The sequence below is a fragment of the Chenopodium album genome, chromosome 10 (genome assembly GCF_948465745.1).
Source record: "Chenopodium album chromosome 10, dcCheAlbu1.1, whole genome shotgun sequence".
Classification (NCBI taxonomy): domain Eukaryota; kingdom Viridiplantae; phylum Streptophyta; class Magnoliopsida; order Caryophyllales; family Amaranthaceae; genus Chenopodium; species Chenopodium album.
The window spans coordinates 50,397,308-50,417,530 of record NC_137843.1 but is presented as its reverse complement, the minus strand read 5'-3'; the positions used below and the strand labels follow the sequence as shown (position 1 = coordinate 50,417,530).

Here is a 20,223-nt window from a genome sequence, read left to right as displayed (position 1 = left end):
TGAGAAGGAGCCGTCTATAATATCACCTATTCTAGGAAAGCGTAAGAGTTTGGGGGAAACTAGTAAAATTAATAAAAAGAGGATGAATGACATTGATAAGTGTCTAGAGGTTGTGAAATCAACTATTCAGGCTGAGTCATCAAAGGTACAAAGCAATCCAGTACAAGAAAAGTTCAATCTCCTTGCTGCAACTCTTAAAGAGATTCCTCAAATGAAAGATTACACTGATGATTTTTATATCCATGTTTTGGAGTACTTAACTCAAGATCACAATGGGGAATTTTTCATGGCACTTGCTACTAATCATCAGAAATTGCTTTGGTTAAAGACAAGGGGTATAAATTTTCCTGGAGACTTTAATACTCCCCAATTTGATGATGAAATAAATGATGTGGACTTGGAAATAAGCAGTAAAAACTAATGTAGTGGAGATTATTATGCCTTATGTTTATGCTTCAATAAATGAGTGTTTATTTTAATAAAAACTTTGATCCTTCGTTATTCGTTATAATATGAATAAAATAATTTTATTTTATTTCTTTTGACGTTGTATGTTTATCTTTTTTTTTCTTTAAACATATACGGAGTATATTTTTTTGAACGGTTTTTTCTTTAAGGAGTTGCAGCTAGAGTATGTGAATACAATATTTTTTGGTAAATATATGGTACTTTGTATCATATAATTAAAATGCTTGTACAATGCTATTAAATTCCTCGTACAATATAATTATACATAGCTTTTCGTCTTCATTCCCTAATTAATGATAATAGTGTAGACAAAAGTGATGGAAAAAAAAAATTATATATGTCAAGAATATAAAAAAAATTTGTATGACAATATTTTGCTATATATGGAAAATTTAATTTACATAAAAAAAATCCCACTTAAAAAAAATCCTAGTTAATTTTGCTGAAATTATTTTTTTTTAAACTGAAATTATTTTTGCAGAACTGAAATTATTTTTTCTGAACTTACTTTTACTGAATTGAAATTATTTTTACTGATTAAAACTGATTTTTACTAAATGAAATTTCCTTAATTCATATCCAACGCCCAATAACCGTTTGATTGAATCCAACGGCACAAAATAGATGGCGCGGCACCGTGGCTTCCACCTTCTCTCTCCTCCGATCAATATCCAATGTAATCGAATCAAGCCCTAAGCTCACACCAAAACACTGACCAAAAAAGTTCAATCAATTGCTTACCAAATTCCCCAATTTAATCGCAATTAAATCCCTAAAATCTTCAGAATTCAGCGAAGATCAATCGAGGTAAGCTTAAAATCCAAATTCATCTTCAATGTCAACAAAAATGGCGATGATTTCATTTGATATTGATTTTGATTTGAATAGAATTTGATTGCAGAACAGTGCTGGAAGTAGAACAATGAACTTTTTGCTGAGGGGACAAAACCCTAGCTCCGCCGCAGCACCACCAGCAGCCGCCACTGATCAGCTCCCGCCGGTATCGCCGTGGCTGAAGAAAACTCCGTCACAAAGTGTTACGACATTAGAAGGATTGATTGCGGAAAATAAGTCGAATTCAGTGGATCATTCTAGTACAAGCAATCGTGATTCGTTTACTGTTGATAATGTTGATATGATTTCTTCTGCATCTAGTAAGGATTTTGCTCCTCTTGCTGATAAGCATGTTGATGTTATGGAAGATGAAGGCTGGATCACAATTCCTCATAGTATGTTGATTTCTCTTTCCTTTAATTTTCAGTTTAAATTGTTGAGTTTGATGATGATTTGTGTCATTGGATTTATTTGCCACCGATGATCATAGTTTGTAATTTTCGTTTCGTATGCACCGTGCTCTTTTATTTTTTTGCTCGTTCGTTCAAATTCCCATAACCTTAAGGAAATCAATTCTTTGGATTATTTACCTTAATCAATAGATTCTTCTTGATGTCTGCCTATTATTAATCTGTTTATTAGTAGTGAAGATGTCACATTAAATCTGATTTGCATACTTTTCAAATATGTTGATATGTTTCATAACCATTTGGTAAATGTTTTGGGGAATTTTGTTTCCCTATCTCTATTCCTAATGCAGCACAGATAGCGTATACCACTAGTGTATGTATACAAGAGTAAATTAGAAACAACAGTTTGTTGTCACAAAGAAGTTATGTAGTTTGGGAATTGAAACCCCTATTGTGCCGAGAGCTAGTTGTGTCACAGGAGAACAGAACATTACTGTAGGGTGTGGAGAGGTGACATTTATGTTAGTTTTGTTTCGAGATCATTGATCATTTTTCCCTGTTAACTTCTTCATTGGAAAAGCATTGAATAGGGTTTGGAAAGACCTTTCCATTGTTGGAAACTTATTGACAACTACATATAGGAAATAGACCATTGTCACACGAGGTCTGTAATTTAGCTTGTTGAAATGCAATGCTGAACAATTGCCTGTTAAAGGCCTTTTTGAATCTGTTTGTTGCTCAATACAACATTCTATCTGTCACGTGCTCAGTTGCTCACACAGATTAGAACTAGTTTAGGTACACTACTTGGTGAGTAATGGGAGTTTATAGCAGGTTCTGAACATTTCATTTGTTTCCAAGTTTTGGTTTGTTTTTACATTTCGTTTATTTGACTGACAACTAGAGCCACATTTTGACTTTCAATTTCTTGTCAGTCTATCTCTTTGAGTTTTTTATACTAATGTTAAAGGTCATATCCACCACGAGTACATTTGTCTTCTTCGCCAAATTCTGATACGCCCTTATGCTTTTGCTTTATATTTTGTTGATTTTGCAACATTTTGACATGCTGTTACCATGCTTAATGGGCTGGATAGTGTATGTATTTTTTTAAACGAGTCAAATAGTCGATTCAGATGGGTTCTATCTGGTTGCTTTATCTCTCTCTCTCTCATCTCTCTCTCTTTCTCTCTCTTCCTTTTCCTGGTCTGTTTGTAGATTGTAAATTGTTCTTAATCCACGTTGTTTCTAATACCTAGTACGGATCTGCAGAGAAACTGCCTGATGATTGGGATGGTGCTCCTGATATACAATCATTTCACTCTTTGGACCGCTCTTTTGTTTTCCCTGGTACCATCCTCTTGTGATCTTGATTCGTACTATTCTAATGTGCATTTTTATTGTTTGCACATTCTGTAAGCTGAGTGTGAGCCCATACCTGATAATGCAGGGGAACAGGTACATATATTAGCATGCTTGTCTGCATCCAAACAGGACACTGAAATCATAACCCCGTTCAAAGTTGCTGCTGTGATGAACAAAAATGGCTATGCACAAGGTCCCAAGGTCCAAAATAGAAATGTTGCAGAACAAGAATCACATTCTGGAACTCAGCCAATGGAGCTTGATGATAACGTAGATGCAAAGAATTTTAATAGGCATCAAGTAGATGTATCCGCCAGTGAGTCTTACCTTAGAATGGAGAATCATAGAAGACAAGTGCAAACATTGCTACAGAGATTTAAGGAATCCCATTTTTTTGTGCGAATTGCTGAGGCAGGAGAGCTTCTATGGTCAGACAGAAGCACAATAGAAGAACCTGATACAGTAGATGACACTGATAGTATGGATAACAATAAAACTGCTGGCTCAAGAACCTCTATAAGTGCAGTAATTGATAGTGGAAGGTTTGATGCCCGGGCTTCTGGTGGTGTGGCGAGAAATTCTATTAAGTGCTGTTCACTTGCTAATGGAGATATAGTGGTATGTTTCAAAAAATCTTATTGCATCTCCATGTCATTATGATTCCTAATTTCAAAAAGTATTTATCAGAAATAATGCTGCAATACCTTTATGTAATTTGTATTTCCTATTTATTGGATATTATAGAGGCTACAGTGTGGAGTTTGTGGCTGATGTTGTGTGCACAAAATTAGTAAATTTGTTGGTGAAGTATTGCTGTTCTAGTATAAATGGATAAAGTTTTGATAATATGACTGTAAATAATATTGAGGAAATGGAAAGTTTTTTGGTTTTAAAAGAATCTTCTCATATAAGGGCAAATTTCTGGTAATAATTTTTTTGTTTTTAATTTTATTGCATGTGATAATACTATTTTCAATCCTTTAACTATGTTTCTTTTTGATACTAGACGATATTATAGTTTTGTTTTGCCTGCAATCGAGTTTGTATGAGTCTAATTGTCTGGACATTTCAGGCTGCAGCAGGATGCTCTATGATAAATGTTAAACTTGAATATTGCTGCTTGAAATATAGGCAGTTTTCTACCTCTATTTCGGTTGTCGTGCTTTTTCTTTACAGTTTTATGTAGTGTTTTTAGGCTGCTAAAGATAGACTTATTTTGGTCTGTATAATTCTTATGCTTGAGGCAGAATTTTCTTGAATGTTTCCTATATGTGCTGGTAATTTTTGTCTTGGTATGATTACCGTCCTATTCATGCTTCCCTCTGTGTGCTTACATCTTTTCTGTTATGTTTGTATGGATTTTATGTTGCCTACAGTTTAATTTATTCTTCGTTTGATCTGAAATTGACATTTTGTTTTCTTATTCTTATCTCACTTATTTTCTCTTATTCCCATTCTTGTTTGGAAGGATGCAGGTTCTTTTACAAGTGAATGTTGGTGTTGATTCTTTGAGAGATCCTACACTAGAGATTCTTCAATTTGAGAAACATAATGATATACCTACGACTTTAGACAGTGATTTACCAGTTAAAGAAGAGCATAATACCTGTGGGGAATTGTTAAAATGGTTGCTTCCTTTGGACAACTCTCAGCTTCCTGTAAATCGACCTTTATCCCCACCTTTGCTTAATTCGTCCCACAAAACGAGTTTTTCTGCTTCAAGTGGTTCACAGCTTTTTTCATTTAATCACTTTAGAAGCTACTCTATGTCATCTCTACCACAAAATACTGCACCTTCTGCATCACCATCAGGTTCTACTGCTTCTGCGAAACCAAACGTTGATTTAGAAGATTGGAATCGTTTTGGGTCTCAAAAATCCCTGAAGAGTCCAAGAACTGGATGCCAAGGTCGGCTGTCCTTCCGAGGAGTTCCGTTAGAGCCTGAAAGGTTCTCTGTTTGTTGCGGATTGGAAGGCATATATATACCAGGAAGAAGGTGGAGAAAGCCGCTTGAAATCATTCAACCAGTTGATATCCACTCATTTGCTGCAAACTGCAATACAGATGATTTGCTTTGTGTTCAGATAAAGGTAAGTTGTCAATTTTAACAGTCAAGCTTTTGTTTTTATGTGTATAATAAATGGGTTCACCCATAATGTCATTACAGGTGGTTTGAAAATTCTGCTTTTGTTTGCAGAATATATGTCCAGCACATGTTCCAGATATTGTTGTATACATAGATGCTATAACCATTATCTTGGAGGAGGCATCAAATGAAGCAGGTCCACCTTTGTCTGTTCCAATTGCATGTATTGAAGCTGGAAATTATCATAGTCTTCCAAATTTGGCCCTGAGGTTCTTATCCTTTGAAGCTTTTTAAATTTTGGCTGTTTAGGGAATAGATTCACAGTGTCTCTTAATTTGCGGGGTGGGGTATTGAGATAAAAGAAAGGGAAAATTGGTAAAAATAATCCTTACTTTCTCGTATTCGCTTTAAATAATTCCAACTTTGGATTATTTTTAAATAATCCAAACTTTTGGAATCATTCGCTCAAAATGGTCCCTGGTACGGTAACCTATTAAAGAGATAATTTTTTTTAAGTTTAGGTGACACGTGTCACCACATGATTGGTTGAAATGTTAAAAAAAAACGGCAATTTCACCAAATACCACTGAGTTTTTTAAAAATTCACTAAATACCATGATGTTTTAACAAATTCACCAAATGCCACCGAGTGTTAAAAAAATTTCACCGAATGCCATTAATGACTAACGGCCGTTAACTTCGTTAGTCATTAGGATTTATATCATGACACGTGTCACTATATGATTGGTTAATTTTAATAATTTATTTTAATTAATAAAAATAACATTGTATCTCGATTTTCGTGACGATAATTGTTCGGGTAAAGTTTTGGGGGTCATTGACCCTTTTTATGGGTTCAAATTAAGCTTGGAATTGGCAAAAAAAATAAAAACGTAAGTAGCTCGTTTTATGCATCAAAAAATATCTCAATTAGCACGTCGTTATTTTTTAACCGTGAAAATTGATCGAGTAAGGTTTTGATGGTCATTTTTATGTTTTATGAGATCAATTTAAGCTCAGAATTGGCAAATAAATAACATAGATGTCCTGTTTTGTGTCGAGAAATATAACAATTTTCATATCGTTTTTTTAACTATGTAAATTGTTCAGTTAAGGTTTTGGCGGTCATTTGGGCTCTTTATGGATCCAAAATAAGCTCCGAATTGGAAAATAAAAATGTTAATGCCCTGTTTTGCGTGTAAAGGGGAGCTGACCGACGCAAGGGAGGCCGGCGCGTGGGTGGGGAAGAGGAATTTGGCCGCCATGGTGGTGGTGGGGAAGGTGGTTCACGGGTGGAGGTGCTGGACAGTTTTTTTTTTTTTTTTTTTTTTTTTTTTTTTTTTTATAATTTTATAATTTTTTTTTTCAATTTTCTTTAATATTTTTATCTTAAACTTTTAAAAAAAAAAAACATTTAACTAATTACGTGATGCCACGTGTCCCAAAAACTTTTATAACAGGTTAGTAACCGGTTAGGGACCAAAGAAAGCGAATACACCCTAAAGTTTGGATTTTTTAAAAAAAAATCCATACTTGGGATTATTTAAACAGAATACGTGAAAGTTGGGATCATTTTTACCAATTTTTCCTAAAAAAAATGTATAAAAAATGTATTCAAGTGTTGTAGTATAGGGCTATGGGTAGAACACTATCCTTTAATAAGCACCTTGTGTGGCTGTTCTGTCTTGTGGAGCCGGTTTATGTGACAACTTTACCCGTTTAAAAAATTGCTCTCCTGCTTGTGTGAGTGGGCCTTGGAAGTGGACCCATCGTGATGTGCCCCAACTCACATCCCGGTGTGGTTGTTTAGATTTACATTATTTTGGTTTCTTATCTTATTTCTCTCTGCATTAACGTTATGCTGGAATTTCAAATTCAAAGGACTATTGTTTCTGGCCTTTCTTGCTGTAGTGCCTTTAATGAGGCTACACATACACTCTGGGTAACTAGAAGGTGCATATATGTTACCTTAGCCCGGAAATAGGCAAGAGGTTTGTTTGATTTTGGAAAATTTGTTGAAAATTTGTCCGAGTAACCCAAGTTAAATGCACTACCTATTTCTCCCTCCCACAGTCTTGCCACTGTAACCACCTACTCTCTCTCTCTCTCTCTCTTCCATCTCCCAATTTCCAACTCAGGTACTCTCTGATCACCGGTTCTTCTCTCATCTCCTTCACCAAGTCACCATGGCTTTCCTCCCTACAATTGTAACCCTCTCTTTATCGTGATCTCCCTTTTTTTTTGTTTGTTTGTTATGGTCAATAGTATGTTGGTTTAGGTTAAAATTTTGGCAGATGTAGCTATTTTTATTTGATAAAGGACCTTGCTACCATCACTAGTTTGTGAGAAGACATGCATAATTTTATGTATTCCCTACGTTTCCTAAAGTTCGACACGATTATTGTAGACTCTTGTGTCTTTGACTGTTTGGAAAAAGTGAGTGAATGTACGAAAAAATTGAATAAAGTATGAGAGATGGAGTTTAAAATTGGGTGGGTCTAGGTAAAAGATTAAGTGGAAAGGGGGAAATATTGCAGGGTAAAGGGGATAAGTTAGTAATATGGGGTTGTCAAAATTAGTAAAAGTGAGTTGAACCTTTAAGAATGGAGGTGTTATTTGTGACTTGAAATCTGGTAGGGCTGACTTTGAATGCACGTATCTCTAAATCTATAAGTGATCTTGAGGTGATTCATGTTGAATGTAATAGCTTGTTTCAAGAGCATTCCAATGACTGGTCATATGCCTAATTCCTATTAGATAGTTATGGCTGTTTTACGAAGAATTGACAAAGCTGGAATTTGCTGGTGCTCAACCTGAGGGGCGCGTGGTCAGAAACTTCAGTTTTTGAGCCTTGGCCTTTTGGAAGGGGCACGGACTTGCTCCTTGTCGAGTGAGGTGTTTTTTAGTCTGATACTCTGATTTAAGCATGACGTGTTTTATGGAATGTTTACTAAAACCATATTTCATCTATTATGGTTATTTGAGTTACACTTGGGAGTACTTAAGGGTTTTATTAGGGTTTTCTTATGTTATAAAAGGACCCTTTAGGTGATCAATTAGATTACACCCTTGAGAGCCATTAAAATTAGGGCTCCTTGTATATTCTCGTTGTTTTTCTCCATTATAGTGAAGAAGCTCTTGAATACCCAACTGTCTAATTTGACCAAACCACATAAATCCTTGTGTCCTTGTGATCAATTAGATCACACCCTAGAGAGCCATTAAAATTAGGGCTCCTAGTATATTCTCATTGTTTTTCTCCATTGTAGTGAAAAAGCTCTTGAATCCCCAACTGTCTAATTTGACCAAACCACATAAATCCTTGTGTCTTTGTTGTTCATTTTCTAATGTTTTTTCTCTTTCCTATTTTTCATTGACTTGTTCCACATTAATCAAATACTACACCACCCTCTTTCCTAACAAGAGCCAGGACGAGGTTAATTATATTTATTAGTTGAAGAAGCTTCATATTTTTAATTTTTTTTCTTTTTTTAGTTGAATGGTAGAATTGATGGAAAATGTTAAATAGAGAGGAAAAACAGGGGTTACAAAGATGAGGGAGATTTATTAGATGGGTTTTGGGGATAATTAGTGGATCTAGGGATGTTTAATTATTGAAATTGACGTGTGTGAGTCATTGTAGGCATGTGGTGGACATAAGGATACAATGAAACTTTCTTTAGTTCTTTAATTAAGTCAATGATCTTCTCAAAGCTAAAGAATAATAAATCTTTACACTCTTTCAAATCAGTAATCATTTTCAGAGGTGCATAAATTTTGTGGCCCATAAGTTTGACTTGTAAATCTTTTTCGTTATCATCAAAGCAGGGGCCACAGGAAGGGCTGGTTTAGAGTATCTGCACTAGCTGTTTTCAAGCTATAAATAGCTTGAACATGCCCTCTCCTTGTGCTCTGTCTATTCTATATAAGCTGACTATTTGTGTAGCAGACCCAGGGAAACAAAGGTGTTTTGTTTTTCCCTGGTTGACACATGATATATTCTGACATGCATCTAGCTGTGAACGTAAGGGTTTTTTTTTCTCCTTTAATGTAAATATTTTAACAGCATCTCAGCCTTTACTTTGAGACGCTCATATTTTCTCTCCTTCCTTTCAACAAGTTACCCCCGGCAAATTTTGATCAGATCCAAAATCAACCCTATAACAGTTTTCGTCTTAAACTAGGATCCCAAATTTAGAAACAAACCAACCTGAAAAAAGTGTGTCAAATCCGACCTGGCCCTGCCCAAAATTTTAAGTTGAGTAACTTATTTGATTTCAAATATTCCCCCTACACTTTGTGTACCAACATTAAACAAAGGAAAAAGAAAAGTTATATTGTAATTTTGTGCCTTATTGTTTAATTAATGTGAATTTTTATTAAAAAGAATAATAATAATAATAATAATAATAATAATAATAATAAAAATGTTGTGAATGATTATGTTGGTTTACCATTTTTTTCACTTGGATTTTGAAAATTTCAGTAGCTTAGTAATAACAACTCTTTAAAAAAAAAATTATGCATTTGCATTAGGTTGTGCAGTTTTAAAAAAGATTTTACAATAAAAAGGAACACCAAAATTTTGCCAAAATAGATATTACCTTCTTGAAAATAGATATTTTTGATATGGCTATGCCAATTTTATTGTTAGCAAATTTATGTTTGGAAAACCATCTCTTTGCAGGAGAGGTGAAGAACACTCTTTTATTCTCAAGCCAGCAATTTCAGTTTTAAAGAAATCTAAGGTACCTGATGATAAACTTACTAAGTTGCATTCAAAATCTGGAAGCAAAGCAACAAGTATGCGGCTACCTCCCGTAGCTGTTGAAGAAACAATGAATACATCTACTTCTCACAAGTATGCCATACTGGTATCATGTCGTTGTAACTACTCTGGTAATCCTTGTAACTCTTAAACTTGTCCAATTTGATTACTTCTGTTAATGGTTCTTTTAGTTAGTTTGTGTAATTTCTATAGAATCAAGACTATTTTTCAAGAAGCCCACTGATTGGCGACCACGCATCTCAAGGGACTTTATGATATCAGTTGCATCTGAAATATCAAATCAGACTCTTGATTTTACTGGAAAAGTCTCTCAGCTGCCGGTTCAGGTCTTTTGTCGACACCAACTATAAATTATCTTTGTTATATTCGAGTAAGAATTGCATTGGCTGATGATTTAAAACATTTCAGGCGTTGACCCTTCAGGCATCAAACCTTACATCTGAAAATCTTATGTTGACTATACTTGCTCCAGCATCCGTTGCACCTCCACCTTCAGTACTGTCACTAAATTCTACACCATCAACACCAGCTAGCCCATTTAGGGGAATTTCTACAACTCAAAGATTAAGCACAGTAACTCGTTCTACGGAGAATAACAAACAAAGTGGTGCACAGTCTCTCTCTTCTGATCAGCAAGGCGTTCCAGTTTCTGATGTCATTCCAACAACTGCTCTGAGCTGTACTCACTTATGGTTGCATAGTCGAGTTCCGTTAGGGTACATATTAAACTGCTTTTATGGTTTTTATCCTGATTTTGATTACCTTATTAAGCTGTAATGTAAGTGTTTGGCTTTGACCTTGGTGTATGGTGGTCTTATCAGATGTGTTCCTTCTCAATCCACTGCCAAGATCAAGCTTGAGCTGCTTCCATTGACTGATGGCATAATTACACTTGACACTTTGCAGATTTATGTTAAGGAGAAAGGTAATCTTTATATTTATATAATTAAAATTGAAGTCCTCTCTGTGACTATAAATCTTCTTGGCCACTCTATAATTTCTGCCAGATTGCAAGCTTCTGCTGTGTGGTGCTCCCTTTATATTGCATACCTTGTATCTTTGGTTCATTTGGAATTCTTTGTAACTTTAACTTTGTGTAATTTCTCAATGTTGCATGAACTGTCAAGAGAGACTTGATCCTGTAATTATGGTGCTGCATTTATATGACTGGGCCTCTCTCTCCCTCTCTTTCAAACCCACAAATGCCTGCATTTTTTGCTCCTGGGGATTAAGAGTGTAGGTTTTAAGTTTTGCATTGCTAATTTTTAACTTGGATGAGCACCATGGGACCAACTGACAGCTCTTTTTCAATTGTAACATATATTTCATTTGACCATTTTTGGTGATAATATGATTTATACAAAGGGAAAAAAATATACTCCCTCCTTTGTTCTTTTTTTACTTACTTTCCATTTTAGGTCGTTCTTTTATGTTCAACTGATTTTGCTTCATTCTATTTATAGCATACCCCTGTAACCATGTTACTCCTTCAATATCCACAATAATTACACCATTCCATACTCTATCTTTGCCTTTTTTTTTTTTAATACAAACCCACTTTTTAACATTTTCTCTCTTACTTTATCTTACTCCCACTCGTATTCTTTTTCAAATTCTTAAATTGCTAATCTATAGTAAGTGAGGAGAACATAAAAGAACAGGGGTAGTAGTTAAATAGGATCTTGTTGTATCCATCTTGATATACACTTTTAAAATCCAAAATGGAGACCTCCAATTTAGTTTTGCTAGTTCCAAATGGTTGAAATCTATCTTTCAATACCATGGCGACCTTGTGTTTTTGTTTAACATTAATCATGATCTTAAATAATTTATTCCATCAAAGATTCTGCTAAATAATTGTTTTGTTTGAAAAATCTAGATGGTGACCTGCAAACTTTTAGATGGCTAAATTCTTTATTTTTAAAAAAAAGAAATCATCTCAATTGTCCATGAATTACCACCCCTTCCTCATCTATGCCATGCCAGTCACCCAACCCACCTTCCCTATTAAAACCCCTTCCTCTACCCTCTTCAAATCTATTTTACTCTCCTCCTGCATCACCTCCACCTCCCTTCACTATCTATCTCTCTTTATTATCATCCTTGAACCTCCTTAGGATATCCTTCCTATACTTGCACCCCACCAACTTCGTCTTCTTCTTTCAACCCTCTTCCTCTGCTATGGTGGACTCTTGATGATACAATCACACACATCAATATCAAGAATTGACGGGTTTTGTGGTTGCAAGGTTTGTTGAAGTTGTGTTGGCGTGATGGATAGTGATACTTGGGTTGGTGGAGAGGAAGGATTCAAGAAATGATTTTTATCAGACTTTACGAGGTAAGGTCATGGATACATATTAATCAAAATTGTAGGGTCACCATGAAAATTCAGGGAAAAAAAAATTCACCATTTGGAATATGCAAAATTAGAGGTCACCATCTAGAATTTTCTGTTTTTTTAGGACCTTTTATGCTTTCAGATGCATGTGACTAAGCCCCTTGTGCTCAAATGTGTATGAGAGGCAAAATGTGCTATTTGTCGAGGTTTGTTTGATTTGACCCCAAATAATGTGCTTTACACTTTGTTTGGATTGAAGGAAATGGAGGTAAAGGAAAGGAAGGGAAATGTAGGGATGGATAATCTTTCATTTGGATAACAAATGAGAAAAGAAGGGAATCGGAGGGGAGAGAAATAGAGGGATTAAATTGCAAGAAGTTAATCTTTCCAATAATGGATAGATTGGGAAGGAAAACTCATCATTTTACTCTACCCTTTCTCTTCCTTTCCCTTTCTCTATCCAAACACAATGTTAGTGTCTATGCCCACATTACATTCTTGCACTTTTTTTTGTTGAAATTCTTGCACTTTTTTTTGTTTAAATGAAGAGTTCGAGTAACATAGTTTCATATATTTCTGCAAACAAGAAGAATTTCTATAAAGTTACATTCGTTAGGCATAAAAAAAAGGGGTTTGGGGAGGGGGATTCTATGAGCTAGGTGTTTCCTCAAAATTCTTGAAAAATGGAAAATTCCATATGCAAAATTTCCTTTGCTAAAGTTTTTCTCAAACTTTTATGTTTTTTACTCGTATGTTTTTACCACTGCTTTAAGACTTTCTTGAATTTTATTCTTGGTTATCTTCAAACTCACTCGACTTTTACTTGGATGCTCATTTTTTTTTCTCACTTTACACACCTATTTTCAAACTCTGTCAATTGATTACCTTGCTATGTCCCCTTTTCTATATCTTACAGTTCTTTATGACGATTTGTGTAAACCGATCCCAATTTGAGACTAAGGCTTTCATTTAAAAGAAAAGAACATCTAAAGAGAATGGGTGGCTTTTGGGAAATGTGAATATCACTTCTTTTTTTTTTTTTTTTTTTTTTTTCGGCTTTGAGAAGTAGAAAATGAGAAAGTAAAGGGAGTATTAAGGGTATTTGGAGAGTTATGTGATCAATGGTGTTTAAAGGAATGTCTCTTAATATGGAGTTTCAGCACTTGGTCTTCCTCGCAATGTTAAGGTGCTCCTCATGTCCTCATGGAAGTTGTGGCATCTCTTTTAGGGATGAAGGAATAGGATCATTTTCAAAGCATTGCGTCTTTCCATATTTGTGTGGATGCTCTATAGAAATCCACAAAATAGCAACATAATGACATCAATGATTATATATATATATATATATATATATATATATATATATATATATATATATATATATATATATATATATATATATATATATATATATATATATATTTCATGATTTTGAATAGATTAGCTTAGTCTCACGACAGTCATGCTAGACAGATTAAAAGGTCAGTGTTATATGCTATTACCTAGTAAGTTACAACTTTCTTCTAAGAACCCATGCCTTATTGATTTCCTATGATAAATTTTTTCAATCATTATGTTTTTTACTCACACGTTTTACCACTCCTTAAAACTTTCTTAAATTTTATTCTTGGTACACTTTTAAAACTCTCTTAAATTTTACTTGGATGCTCTTTATTTCTCTCACTTTAAAAACCTTTTTTCAAACATTTTCAACTGGTTATTTTGTTATGTCCTTTCTTCTCTGTCGAACGGTTCCTTATGATGATTCATGTTAGCCGACCTTTTGAGACTAAGACTTTGTTTTTGTTGTTGTAGTACATTTTGTTAAAATGTTCTCACCCTAATCAAGGTTTTTGAGAAACATCTATTGAAGATAAAAGACCATAGTAAACTAGTAATGAATTCAGCATTAACAAGCATTATTATCGGTTTCCTACAGTTTAGATGCCTTTCTATTTTACCAAGTTTAGTTGTGTGTCTTTGTCTTGTTTAATATTCCTTCTAATGACAAAACTGAGTTATGTTTTGAGGTCTTGTGATTGAAAGATCTCTAAAGGTGGTGGGGGTGATGATAGTCATCTTTGAAAGAGAGTATAGATCAACTTATTATCTCTTTTTTGTTTTTCTTATGTCTATTTTCCCCAACATGGTGAAGAGGGTGGGAGAAGCTTATGACATAATTTAAATTTTTAGGTGTTCTACATAATCTGTTGATCATCTCAACTAAGAAGGCTTGTAAACCTTAGTAATGTTTGGTTGTTTTGTTTGGTTCAAGGGATGTTGCTTATGTTCAGTTTTCAATATCTCTCATTTGTTGGAATTCTGCTTTGTGGGATAAAATTCATTTGGCTCATTTCTGGTGTTGACTAGATAGGAAAATTGACTTTTTTAGAAACTTATCTTTGACGTAGCAAAATCATATTGGAATGTTTATCAAAAAATCTTGTGATTCAAATTGATAAATCAGCTCTTCCAAGCATTGATCTTATAGGGTTAACAATAGATGTATATTTGACGGATTGATTTCCATTTAGTTCATTTGATGTAGATATAAATCAAGGTTTTTCAATCCACTTGTGCAAGCTCAACTCAACATGTCCAAACCTCTAGTTAAGCTTAAGTTGAACTGGGCAATATAAGCTTGATGCTTGTATGCTTATCAAATTTTGATAAAGTTCAATTTTGTCTCTCCAAATTTCTAAGCTGTTTTGTGTTATTATTGGCCATTCAATGGGAGCATAGAAGAGATTGTTGTTCTTCTGATATCACTCCTGTGTTTTTTCCCCATGGATAGGAGTTTGAGCTTGTCGATAATTTGAAATTACTTCTATTTCTTTTAGAATCCTGCTGCAGCTATCCTGAATGTCACTCTCTTGCCTTATTGGCTTTCCCTTGGCCTTCCGTTTTGAATTGAACTTACACTTTCATTGCTTTGGAATATCTCTGGACTTGGCCATGCCTTTGTTGAAGGCCAGGTCATTCCAAAAAACTTGGCTGTTATTCATTCTGAAGTTTGTGGTGAAAAGTAAGGCAAAATTCTGCTTTAGCATGATAAAGTTACTCATATAAATAAACTAAATTTTGCTTCAGGGTTGATTTTTGTGGGAAGAGGTCAAGCTCACTTGTTGGCTTATTCTTACAATGCTCCTCTACTGTCATCTGTTTGGAAATTTCAACACAGTTGGAAAGCTATTTAATCTGTTTTATAACACTAACAGTTTGTTTGGATACTTGGATTGGGACTTGGGAGGGAAAGGGAGGGAAGAATTTTTCAATGAGCAAAGTGGAGAGGGGAATGGAGGGGAGGGAATTGGAGAGGATTTTTACCTTCATTCTTGAATAAACTAATCTCTCCAAAATAGGAAAGCGTTTGGCAGTAAAATGGGACACAAAACTATATAAAAAGGAATCAACAATTTTACCCTTGTTGAAAAACTCTCTTCTTCACCCTTGACTGACTCATCATCTAGCATATTAGCAAGACCTCCACTTTGGATGATCCAATTTTCTCTCTATTCCTCCTCTCCCTCTCTCATCTGTGTAGATCATAATAACAATTGAAAAGCCATTACTATCATTACAAGGGTTACAATGATAGACCGTGAAAACAAATAAATACACATGATCAGGAGAGAGTGACATTTTCTAGATATATCGAACTGGTCAATGGTGTGCAACGAGTCAAAATGCTCAGCCACGGTGGGAAGAAGAGATAGTGGAGCTGCAATTTCAGATGATTGAAGACAAAGGCTGGCAAGGGTAGGAAGGATCTTTTTGAAAGCTTTTGCTGTGAGGATGTGTACATATAAAAAGGGTAAGGCTTAGGTAGCTTTTGTGTAGTGAATGAATTGTGATAGTAGTGATCTAAAGTTACCTTGGGAGATAGGTAGCCTCAAGCCAGTTTGTAAGAAACTTCCTTGTTCATCAATCAAAAAGCCTCCTGCATTCCCTCAATCTGATTTTCATGTTTAAATACTTTAGCTTATTGTGATTATTGGTAGTAAAATCGTTACATGGTGATTCAATGGAACTGAGTCAACTTAGTTGCTGATTGATGTTGGATAGGACTTCACCCTATACTAGGGACAAACTAGGACGAAGTTCCCTCATAATCTCAATTTTTCATATTATTACCCTTCTCTTCCAAGATCAGAACAACTCATCCCTCATCTTCTTAGCTATCCAAACAGGGGGAATTCAGGCTGCAAGTCTATTTTTGCTTGTAGCTAGGATCTCAAATTGGACAAGTTTGCATTTTCGGAATTTTTGCTTGTTCTGGATTTCTCTTCCTAAGGCAGCATCTCAATGTTAGACCAAAACCTTGTGTTTAGGCTTGTTTTCAAGTTAAAGAAGAATATGAATTAATTTGATAAAAAAAAGTGCATCAGCACTGCTTCTTTTCCAGACTCGATAGGATAGGCTGATAATTGGGGAACAACCTAGTTGCATAAGAGAGATTGTTGATTAGCCCAGAAGTTAGTCAATCAAAAGAAGCTGCACTAGAGCAGGTCAATTGTCAAAGAACCACATCTGTTGACAATAGGGGCGGGGGGAGGGGCTCGCTCTAGCTTAGTAGCTCAATTCGGTTTTGGAATCCATCCCTGAGCAGGATCCTCCATAGTTAGCCAAGATACAGTTTGGGAAGATGTTGATCATAGGCATTCCTGGCTGGAGTTAGGTAAGAGAGAAGCAGAGAACATCCAATGAAAAGATATGACTAGTGGAAAGAAGAGATAATGGATTGTATGAATCAGATCAAGGGAGCCAAGGAAGATGATCAATAGAATTTGAAGACCCTGCAATCCTTTTGCTGTATCCCCCTTCCCTCGTCTTCTTTGTTATCCAAATAGGAGAATCCTCCCTCCCCTCCCCCCTACCTTTTATCCCTTTCCTTCCTCAAATCTTATCCAAACAAGCCATACAAGTATGGCTTGCTTTCATTGTTTCAAATTAATGAACAATTACTATTTAAAAAAATATGAATCTATTAACCTATACTAAAAGCAAATCCTTCCATAACACTTGTCATTACTTTGGTGAAAATTTCCTGCCTTTTTCACTTATCTCTTATTTATTTATTTATTTATTTATTTATTTATTTTGCAAAATCTTTAAGTAAACTATATATAGCTAAATAAAATAATGCTGAATATATTTTATATACCTTATATTTTGTAATATTATTGTCAAAAATATTTAACAACCGTGCATTGCAAGGGATTTTAGCCTAGTATCGTTCTAAAGGAGCAGGTGTGCAATTGTTAAAGTGCTCCAGAGTAGAAGTGGGATTTGTATGCTTAGTTTTAAAAGGCGCACCAAGGCGCAAATGGTCCTTGCGGCCTAGGCGAAGGCGCTCGCCTTTTGTATGCAAGGCGCATGTATCTATATATTTATTTCAAATTATTGTTTACTTTGATTGTACTTAATACAAATTAAAAAGATTCATAATAAATTAAATAATGATATATGTAAAGCTAAGGTTGTCTGAACTTGAAAAAAAAAAAGGTAGTCTGAACTTGAAAAAATGTCCATCATTCTTCAATTTATAACTTAAATCTTAGTTATTTTCCTTGAGGCGCAAAGGTGCGCCTTACCAAAGGCGCTTTGAGGCGCACGCCTTCCGCAGGTGACTGAGCCTCACCTAGTAGCTAAAGCCCATTTCCCGGAGCTTGGGAGCGAGGCGCGCTTTTTAAAACCAAGTTTTTATGTAAGAGAGTGAACAATATTCTAGTCAAATGTTATACTTATATGATTGAACTATTTGTATTCTGCCTTATCCATTGATGGCTTGTTTATGGAGATTTGCAGAAAGTAGGTTCCTTGTTTTTTCTGTTCATGGATTATCATGGTCCAATTGTTGGGCATTTTAAAAATTTCTTGTTAACAGTCCCTTCTTTTCTTAGTTATTAGGAGTAGAAAGGAAATGGAGACTAATTTTAACATGGGTGGAAATTCCCTCCATCCATCATGAAACAGAGTTTGATGTGCATCATCTTTTTAGTAACCTTGTTTCATCTTCGGGTTGGTGAGGTTGTCAGTTAGTACCACGTCTTTGGTAAATTGACAATTTAGTCGATCCAGCCTTGTTTTGGAGGTTTTTACCCCCTTTTTTTTCCTGGTAAGCTATCAATTTATCATGTTTATCTGATTTGCACTTACTAGTGACTTAATTTTGAATGTAATTTATCTGTATATGCATAAAAAAAATTCAGGTTACAGTTTTTTTGGTGATTGGTTATATAAGACAACCTGCATCTATATGTCACGTTTATCTGATTTTACACAATTGTTTTACTTTGTTTTGAGTGTAAGATATCTGTATACGCAATTAGAACTTGCAGTTTGTGGGCTTTTTTTTTTTTTTAATTATTATTAATATGGTTATACAAAGTACTCATATAAGGTTATGGAGCTTTTTTTTTTTTTTTTTTTTTTTCCTGATACCAGGTTATGGACCTCTACAAAGATTGAAAAGCATTGTTTTCTAATTTATTACACTAGGATTTGTCTGAAAAAAATTTATTAGCAATTAGTATCATGTAAAACAGATCCCTCCTTTCAGTTTATGTTTGTCTGTGTGTGTGCAATTATAAGAAAAGCTATTCTAGCTGGATACATCCTAAATTTTATTCGAATTTGCTCTTTGCAAACAGATGTAACGTATATCCCTGAGAATGCACTGAAGATCAACTCAACTTCTAGCATAGCTACTGGAATCATTTAAGCCAGAGTCTGCTCACTCACATTCTTTGTATTTGTATGATCTCTTTAATGAAGAACTTGAAATCAAGGGGGGTGTTTCCCTCCAGTTATACATCACCGGCTTTTTATTTATGTCGATGTAAGACGTATATTTGAGGTGCTTCTGTTTCTACCTCAAGTAGATACTATATTAGTGTCTTGAGTTTGTTTCTCAGGCAACCATCAGCATGATGGAGATATGGCATCTGTTAATCCCTCTGGTATAGATTTTGCTGCTTTATGTAGATGCTTTGTAAAATATCAAGTCCTGATTTGTTTCGTTAAATTGCAGATGTTACTGGAATGGTGAGTTTTCTGAGACAATCTAAATTCTTTGTGCGGCAATCACTGTACTTCCTGCTGCTTTCTCGCTTTTTTGTCACTAAATTTTCAAGAGACTGGCACATTGTATCAACGATGCAATTCACGGCGTTCTTGTTAGAACAACTAGATAAATTGATGCAGTTTATTTCACTCTCTAAATACATCAGACTCATTTTTCTAAGTACTAAGTTTCGCCCTCCCTTATTAGAACAACGATGTTTTGGAAGTTGCTAAAAACGGACATTACGTTAGTAAGGGGGCATTTTTTTTGCTGTAGTGTATAATTGGATATTCTTCTTTATAACTGGAAAAGGTATTAAAATTATCAAATGAAGGGTACGTCCGTTTTTTTTTTTTTTTTTTTTTTTTTAATTTTATAGGTAGGAGTTGAGAAAGTACTTTGAGAGATTCCCAAAGTGTAAGAGAATATTCCTTTGCCTCTGTTAGTCTTTTATACTGTAGTAGGACCTTATCCAACATTATAACTTGGTTGTTCAGAAAAAATTCCTCTGGCTTGTAGGTCTTGTAAATTTGTCCACAGTGAAAAAGAATGGAGAGATCAACTAAAGATTTTGATCTTCATATATGCATCAACTTGTTGTTAGTTCAATGGTAATTGAGACTGTACTTGGTAGATAAAGTATGTGTTCGATTCTCCGCAATAACAATTGGGAGGGGGTTTGGAACCACACTAACTAATATTGAACCCAAATTCAAATTATCCCAAAGGGTGAACCAACAATGCCTGAGGTCGACCTCAACCATTAACTACTGATTACCTTGTGCACATAATTAGTACTTTCTTTTAAGAAATGAGTAAATATATTTTCAGCCCATATGCACAATTTTTTTTTTCTTCTCATTT

At 34.8% G+C, this 20,223-nt stretch overlaps 1 protein-coding gene across 3 annotated transcripts; it reads left to right on the top strand.

The window, feature by feature from the left end:
* The first annotated feature begins 1,137 nt into the window (after nt 1-1,137).
* Nucleotides 1,138-19,658, top strand: LOC145564044 (uncharacterized). Of its 3 annotated transcripts, none has more exons than XM_081624400.1 (11): nt 1,138-1,275; nt 1,370-1,697; nt 2,985-3,062; nt 3,163-3,695; nt 4,553-5,167; nt 5,275-5,432; nt 9,851-10,062; nt 10,145-10,278; nt 10,361-10,668; nt 10,774-10,877; nt 18,947-19,658. In XM_081624400.1, exons 2-11 carry the CDS (start codon nt 1,391-1,393, stop codon nt 19,015-19,017), a joined length of 2,520 nt encoding a protein of 839 aa, XP_081480526.1. In that variant the 5' UTR covers nt 1,138-1,275; nt 1,370-1,390; the 3' UTR covers nt 19,018-19,658. The 3 variants fall into 3 exon arrangements, with proteins under 3 accessions (XP_081480526.1, XP_081480525.1, XP_081480527.1); XM_081624399.1 differs by having other exon boundaries at nt 1,357-1,697; XM_081624401.1 differs by having other exon boundaries at nt 1,167-1,275; nt 1,375-1,697.
* The last annotated feature ends 565 nt before the right edge of the window (nt 19,659-20,223 follow it).

Bases quoted from the DNA above. Each gene is read 5' to 3' on its own strand.
- LOC145564044 (XM_081624400.1), top strand. From the start codon at position 1,391: ATGAACTTTTTGCTGAGGGGACAAAACCCTAGCTCCGCCGCAGCACCA. The intron at 5,433-9,850 runs GTTCTTATCCTT...ATCTCTTTGCAG, and splicing joins CTTCCAAATTTGGCCCTGAG to GAGAGGTGAAGAACACTCTT. The intron at 10,279-10,360 runs GTCTTTTGTCGA...AAAACATTTCAG, and splicing joins TCTCTCAGCTGCCGGTTCAG to GCGTTGACCCTTCAGGCATC.